Source organism: Diprion similis, chromosome 14 (genome assembly GCF_021155765.1).
Source record: "Diprion similis isolate iyDipSimi1 chromosome 14, iyDipSimi1.1, whole genome shotgun sequence".
In the NCBI taxonomy this organism is placed as follows: Eukaryota; Metazoa; Arthropoda; class Insecta; order Hymenoptera; family Diprionidae; genus Diprion; species Diprion similis.
The window spans coordinates 7,023,313-7,031,361 of record NC_060118.1 but is presented as its reverse complement, the minus strand read 5'-3'; the positions used below and the strand labels follow the sequence as shown (position 1 = coordinate 7,031,361).

At 36.3% G+C, this 8,049-nt stretch overlaps 1 protein-coding gene across 1 annotated transcript; it reads right to left on the bottom strand.

Moving 5' to 3' along the window:
- Positions 1–3,427: 3,427 nt before the first annotated feature.
- Positions 3,428–7,728, bottom strand: LOC124414984 (saccharopine dehydrogenase-like oxidoreductase). Its single transcript, XM_046896193.1, has 8 exons — positions 7,573–7,728; positions 6,196–6,368; positions 5,714–5,889; positions 5,306–5,622; positions 5,077–5,223; positions 4,753–4,843; positions 4,387–4,649; positions 3,428–3,540 (listed from the first exon to the last, which is right to left on the bottom strand). Exons 2-8 carry the CDS (start codon positions 6,365–6,367, stop codon positions 3,435–3,437), a joined length of 1,272 nt encoding a protein of 423 aa, XP_046752149.1. The 5' UTR covers position 6,368; positions 7,573–7,728; the 3' UTR covers positions 3,428–3,434.
- Positions 7,729–8,049: the final 321 nt, after the last annotated feature.

Here is an 8,049-nt window from a genome sequence, read left to right as displayed (position 1 = left end):
TTTAATTAAAATCAGAGAAAATAAGAAACGGAGGGAAGTTGAACAATCACAGATGCATTATTAATTTCGAATGATGTATCTTCTGTAATTATTGAGAGCTTTTACGGTCGTTACGCCATATGTAACTCGTGCAGCTCGATATTGCGAGATTGAATTCAACCAGCGTTCGGAAAGAGCAAATTTGGCGATAATTAGAATTTTTGTGTTCCTTGGGAGGTTATCTTCGATCTGCCATTTCGAATGTCCCAATTTTCAGTTCGTACTGCAGACTTCGTACTTCTGTCTGACACTTTTTGCATTTCATAATCTCGCTAACGCGTTCTCTATTGGTAAATTCAGAACTCGGGGATTTTCGGTGAGTCTTGTTGCTCAACGCCAGCGGATAGGCAACCGATGATACATCAATAAATGTATGCGTGTAAATATAAAACGTTGCCAATCTGCTGGCCTTGAGTGACAAGAGTCACCGAAAACTTACGATTGATCGGCTATTAATTGCCTTGAAATTTCTACGCATATTTGTATTAGAAAATATCTTCAAGAGCGATTTTCAAAAATTTTCAAAAAAATCTGGAACACTAGTGAATTTATTCAAAACAATGCAGAATCTCAATTCGTTTCAATGAATTTTTTTCCACGGAAATACAAACGGATAAATTTTCGGAGAAATCTTCTCTGAGCTATATATAAAGTAAATATCGCTGACAAGTTATGTGTCGTTAAAGTTTCCGTAATTTGTTCAGCTGGCTTCCAGGGTAAGAACCTGCGGGACAACTTCACCTGCGTTCTCAACCGAGGTGTCAATCTCCGGGGGTTCCCCCACAGACATAAGGTTTAACGAGTGTGTCTTTACCATCTGCGTCATTCAACCGGGGAGCGTATATAATTATCTAAGAAAAGTTGAATGAACGGAAATCCAGTTAACTTTAACCGGGAGTTTAAAAAAGACGGGGATACACCTTCGGAAGGTGCAATTATCCTGTGCAACCGACTTCTCCACGATAATAACTACGGGAATTTCCCGAGGATGAGTCATCCTCGCCAACTGGTTCCGCCAGTAGAGAGTCAGAAATAGATTGTTGAAAGTTGTTACGGGAATTTCTCTTCATTACATAGAGTGAGATAAAGAAATTGGATAACTGAGGGTGAATTTCAGCGACCTTTGAAAACCGGGTTTCCCGACTATTATCGCCGTAACTTCCGATACATGAATTGAATTATTACAACCCTTGACTTAGGAGTCTCCTATGGTCATTGTAAAAATTTATGACTGAATCAGAAATGCCTTAAATACTGTTAATAAAAAATTATTTCTCATAATTATACATATACTATACTTCCATATGGTCAATGAACTTTTTTATTAGCGAATATTAAGTGCATTACCATTATAAAGTCAACGGCGAAGATTATTTTGCCAATTCAAATAAAAAAGAAATCAATTAAATACGTACTCATTCTCAGCAATAGAGAGGTAATCAAAATTAGTGTCTACAATTTACGATGTTCTAAACAAGGTCTCCGCATCGATTTAGTTTCTCTAAGTATTTGTATTGTGTTTAAAAAAAAATAACTGAAAATCTCTCATAGACGATAAAAAGAAAGAAAAGAAAAAAAAAAAAAAAACGAACTCGTTTGTAAAAAATTCTTCGCAACGCAGGCATGGAGAGTAGATTATAAGCAAAAAATTTATTCCAGACCGGAATTAGGCTTTAATATCTTGTCATCTTAATCTCAATGGGAGGAAACATTTCAACGTTTATAAAACTATTCTGTCAAAGTATTCTCAGAGTCGCTTATTCGCCCGTCATATCGCAGTTTGAGAAACGTATTTGGATCAACATTTTTTTCACCTACATTAGAATTAATTTCCTCTCTTTGATTCCCGCATAACACGGGTCGATAACATTTGGCCGAAGACCTCGAGTCGAATTCGTATACTTATGTTCGTATGTGTCGAGGCACGCGTGTATCACGCGTGGGTATGCGTGGATAAGTATAATAGCACATTGATCATGTGAAACGAGTTATCGACTGCCTTTGAGAGAATAATCATATTTTTAAACGGCTGCTGCTGCATAATCAATGTCACAATGTAAAATAGATACACATATGTATACTCTCGGAGCAAGGTCGTAGATGTGGTGCTTGTCACACGTGTAGATCATGCAGATACATGATTTCGTGATTTGCAATATCGAAGTCAGATCTTGACCCACTTTTCTACATACACAATTTTTTATATGACTTTGAAATTCGCGACCGACGGCTGATGTAATAATCGCTTACTTCCTTATGTAATGTTCACTTTGATCTGATATCAGATAGAAAATAGAAAAATAAATAAATAAAAGGAAAAGTAAAAAGATAAATCTGTCTAAATAAACGGCTTGATGATTATGATCGCACAACGAATTTGATAGATTTGTAGGTGTAGATATCCACTAATATGTTAATTGAATAGCAAACGTTCGACTGAATTTCTTAATAACAATTTTAACAACAACTGGGTCTCACAAAATTTTTTTCACTGTAAACTATGCAGATAATTTTTTTCAGAAATAAATTCATACATCGCTGGGTATTTATATTTGTGCAAATGTAGATGAATTACGTTTGCGATGATGACGAATGATTATCAAACGTTTTTTTTATTCATACAACATTTTACAAAATAATCCAACGATTTTATTAGGTAGGTGTAACACCTCTTGTTTACATTTTTATACCCAGAAATTATCACAAAATTAAGACTTTCCTGTTAGAATATTAAGACGTCCATATATATCTATATAAAGTACAAAGATAATTATACGAATATTGAATTAGCGTATATATTATGTATAATTAAGTTTTCAGCTCACTTTCTCTCTCTGTCTTTCTCCCTCTCTGTCTCCCTAAATAAAACTCTACTCTAGTCTACTCTACTCTACTCTACTCTACTCTACTCTACTCTCTCTCTCTCTCTCTCACTCTCACGCTGTACTTCTTTTCTTTTTAATTCATATTACACATCAAGTGTTAACATGTTTAATACATATAAATGCACGTGGGTATTAACGATTAATAATAATAGAATTAGCATAAAAAAATAACAGTTGCGTATCAATGGAACGATTGTTCCGGATTATAGAAAATCTTGAATTTTACTAGCATTGTATTGAATTCTTAGAAAGTTGTCATTTATTTATCATTATATAATACTATACTATTTTTTGAAAGTGGAGTATATTAGAGATTATATGTGTAACGGCATATGTTTGTGCGACAAACTTTGTATTAAAATATAGTAGAATATTGTTATTATTCGATTAGATCTCTTCACCTCGCATATATCAGTCAAAAGTCAAGAAAATACAATAGGACTATCATATTATGCATTGTGTGGTCGATCGAAACAGTCGGATATATCAAGTTTCATAGTTTGTTTACCTTTACTTTTCAATCGATGATACTACCTCGAATTTCAAATCGTGTTTATTCAATTCCTCAATAATTGAAGTCTTGCCAAAAGCTGCGCCTGGTGAAAGAACTCCGCCGCTGAAATTGGAATAAGATATTCTATTTATTCAGTCGAATTCAATTTCATCAGCTTTATATCCAAGTCTGCGAGATGTTTTTACAGTTTTTCATATTCCCGATGCTGCAGGCAACTTGAGAAATGTTCAATTAGCTTGAAATTCAATATCGAATGAACAAATCTTAACACTCTTTGAGTAGTTCCAAATGCGAAGAGAAGCCGTCGAGCTATATAGCGAAAATATTATCAAATATTTCTCCTCTTTCGCGACAAAATGCGACATTTGACAACTTTGTTTAGAACGTTAAGGTTTGATGAGCTTTCATTTAATGAGTTTTTCGCATCAAGTGATTGAATGCTTGCATTTTTGATCAAGAAAGATATTTTTGTGAGTAATGACCAGATTTAATGGCAAAAGGTTTTTGCACCAAAGGTGCGTCTTGGGGTGATGGGGAGAACTGTAATCCATTGAAATCCGAGTATTAATCCATATTCAATTGCGTTAGTAATTAAAGCAGACTTGAAGGTATCTTAATTACCTATCAAGACCTGAAAATTTTTTATGCTTTTCAATAGTCAATTTTTATCACGTTTCTTACTATATCATTGCTTTCTGTTATTTTCTTTCGTCTCGCTCTTTGCTATCAAAGACTAAAATACCGTCATGTTTACACTGCTAAAAATATCATGATACTTTTCTACCAACTTCGTTGTACGTCATACGTCTTCGGTGCTAAAAGAAGGATAGATGTGTACGCGATACATTTTTTCACAATCTAAAGTTGCCCAGTTTTCTTTGTATGTTAATAAACTGTAAAGTTTGAGAATGCATGGAACTCTTTAGGAACATGTAGAAGTAAACTTACTTGTCCGGCATTTTATCAGCCTCTCTTAGAATGGTCAGCGCAGCAAGTAAGAGAGTAGTACAGGTTGCGCCATATCCAGGATTAACGCCTGAGACTTTGGTTATCATTTCCTTGTTTGGAGGCTCCTTATGTTCATCTGTTGGTTCAGTTAATTTTTCTGTCCAGCCGCAAGCTTTAAAAGTCAAAGAGAAATGAGCGTTGTTCATTGATTCCGGCACAGGACCTTCGTGACTAACGAACCCTCCAGAGAACAACTTTGGATGCTGTAGATGAAAATATATTGTCATGTAGCTTTCGCTATGGGAGATGTGGCCTAATGTAACTGTGTTCAATGACTCATGCATATTGCCCAACTGTAATTTGTACCTTAAGAAGCAGCGTTCGTCCGCATTCGAATTTTGTCATCAGGGTAAACACTGCACCAATAACAGCCGTAGCGAGTAAAGTAAAAAAGGACCTACAGGAAAAAAAGGTGTTGAATAAACGAAACAGAATAAAATTACAGAAACCGTTTTTGAATCGCATTTACAGGTTTAGATAAAAACAGAAAAAAAGAATTATAAAAACACAGCGTTGCATCTGTAAACTGTTTGTTTGAGTAGAACTAAAACACAGTAACTTACGCACGAGTGAAGACGTGTACTGAATTGAAATCGAAAACTCTGCGTCCTTTTACTCATGTAAACTTACTTAAATGTCACGTAGGTATGGATCTGGGCTGGCCTTTGCTTGTATTTTTCGTACAAAAAGCGTTGAGTACGCAGCGCTACCGATCGATCAGATCCTGGAAATATCGTTGACCAACCTTCAGATATAGCACTTCTATGAATGCTGCCTCTGGAAAAGTTGTTCGTTTATTGTATTAACTCTGCGTTTGAAAGTAAGGATCGAGCTCAAAAATGAAAAGCTTTGAAATTACTTGGACTCAAGTTTTGGCTTCAACTTAGGTAAAGGTTCAGGGTAAAGTTTGCTTCTGAGCTCGCGGAGTTCATTGGCATGGGCCAATCCATATACAGCGGATTCCCATGTGCCGTAGTGGATCGAAGCACCCCCAACTTTTTTCGTATTCCAAGAGTTAAGGTATGTTTCGACACTATTTACTTCTCCATTAAATTTTTCTTGCAAAAATATGATCCCCAGGTCACAGGGAATGCTGTCAAATCCGCAGGCACTGACTACGTAAACCCCTGCTTCTTTCGCCTGCTTTCCATACTCCAGTGCCATCCGTTCTATGAACTACAGTAATTGAATTAATCCAGAGAACACACAGCATGAGTGAAACAGAATTACAAAGATCTATGTTACAACTTATATGAGTGATTATTACCTGCGGTTCACCGCTGACATCAACGTGATGCGTTCTGGCCTCGATACAAGCCTTGATGACCGGCTCTCCGTAAAATCTATAAGGTCCGCAACAATTGACAATAACTTTAGCGCGTTCTGCCATTTTTTTCAGCGAATCCTCATCGTTCACATCAGCAATGATGATGGGAATATTTTCTACGATGTGAAAAAAAATAAGATATTTCGGTTATCTCCAAGAAGGTAAGGAACGAAAACGCTTCATTCATATTATTTATACATAAATATCTAAGGTCGTTTGTTAGAATTTGATTATCCTTCTTAAATATAGATCATCGTCTATTTATATTCAACGTATCCAACAATTTTATGATTCATTCACTGCCGCATAACAGCACAGAATGTTGCTACAATGTATTTTCAACTTCTGTGCTGTTGTAGCTCCGATAACTCGCCAAAGCAAATAACTTGTCCTGTTCAGTTATCATCGTTCACTATAATCACCTTGGTCAGGTGCAAATTCTTTGAGTACCGCCTCCAATGCCTCCTTGCGTCTGCCGGCAACGCCCCATGAGAACGGTTTCTCAGCAGCCAACTTTGCTGCGTGTAAAACTGTATACTTTCCAGTAAAACCAGTCGCTCCAAATATCACAATGTCCAAACGTTCTCCCGCCATTCTGTTGGCACAAACAAATGCACAAGCGTTTATTACATAGTATATGTATCTCTGTGAATGTAGAGACAATAAATTTCAGATATATTTATTGTCAGAAATATTTTTTATGAGTTTTATTTTACATCTTATAGGTTCGGCAGTTTTCCAAATGAACTTTGCAATAGCGTATGTAGACAAGTTGTTTTCTCAGTGTGCTGCATGTAATCCCAGGAAATGAAAAACAATTTCTGTCTGATTAGATTTGAATATATTATATTGTGCGATATATTCATATGAGGAATAAAAACTTGGTAGTTTTTTTTTTTTAAAGAAATCAGCAAAGGAGATTAAAGTATTTTCTTTCAGAGATTTGGGACTAGAAAAAAAAAAAAATAATACAATTTTCAAAAAATGAAAATAATTTTCAGAAAATTAGTAACAATTGCATCAATAAATTTGTAAAATATATCGATATCTTGACTATATAGTGTAGTCGAGACGTAAATGATAATGATTACAATTTAATGATAATAATTCCGTATGATAAACTTTGGTTATAGTCGATAAATATTCCAAAACAGAGATTATACGTACAACATAGGTCGATTGAAAATGTAGTTGCGCAAGTCAACTACGTGGCTAATTAAAACGGATAACGTATATCCGTAGGTATATATTCGTTGCGCCTACGTGTGTACTGTGTAGAGTGCCGGTCTTATGTTTCCGAGTTATATTTACAAATAGTGTAAGCGATATGCCACGCCCTGAAAATATGCGTGGGTGAAAATCGGTGTTATTACAATTTACAGTGTACCACTGCCGAGAATCAATCACCAATTGGAACGCTTATTTATTTAGGAGCAAAGTCAACATTCGTTTGTGAAAACCGGCGAAACGCCGGCCAGCTTGTGCATTATACCTATAAATGATATGATCCGCAGCTGATTCGACCCCGAATGTAAATACGGTGAAAAAAAAGCAAGATAAGCCCGAAATCGAGTGGTTTGAACCGATTATCTAATTTTTTAAATTTTTATTAATGCTACTAAACAGAGGTATTGTATAAGTAATTGAAGTGTATTAAAAAGAACGCACGTGAGTTAAATGCAAAGTCAACCACAAATCGTGGCTCGGTTCAAAAGCCGACAACTAGCTGTCACTAAGCGCAATTAAACCAGATAAAGATTAATAAATACGCTTTGACTTGACAAAGTTTTGATACTCACTTGTTGAAAATAGCTTCCCGGTGATATGGACACGGTTTGACTGATCCCTATTCGTTACTAACCGAGTAAATGCGATAAATTATACAGTTGAAACCGTTGTAACGTAGCGTTGTTCCTCTCCGCCGGTCCGTTCCAAACTCCAAAAGCACCCAAGAAAGCCACAAGCAGTTCAAACTGCGCAGCGCCGTCTCGGCCGTCTCGGCTCTCGCTCATACGAAACAGAAGAAGGCAACAGGTCACGTGTCTAAACGACAGCCGGCTGTGGCAGCTGATTGGTCGTTTCCGATAAGCCCTACGACGCTATTGGCTGACGTAGCGATGAATACCTACGCCTCGAATGTGCAGAGGTTCGGAGCAAAGGGGCGAAAAATTTGCATGGCTGTATCGACGGGCCCTATTAAAATTTACTTAAAGATTTTAAGTGACGATTATAAAACAGTTAATTTATCATCGGAATCTGTACAGATCAACGGGTAG

What these genes read in the sequence shown, in the direction of transcription:
- LOC124414984 (XM_046896193.1), bottom strand. Translation starts at nt 6,367, where the DNA reads ATGGCGGGAGAACGTTTGGACATTGTGATATTTGGAGCGACTGGTTTT. An exon ending in AGAATTTGCACCTGACCAAG is followed by an intron (nt 5,890 to 6,195) that starts GTGATTATAGTG and finishes TTCACATCGTAG; the next exon opens with AAAATATTCCCATCATCATT. An exon ending in AAGCCAAAACTTGAGTCCAA is followed by an intron (nt 5,224 to 5,305) that starts GTAATTTCAAAG and finishes CAACTTTTCCAG; the next exon opens with AGGCAGCATTCATAGAAGTG.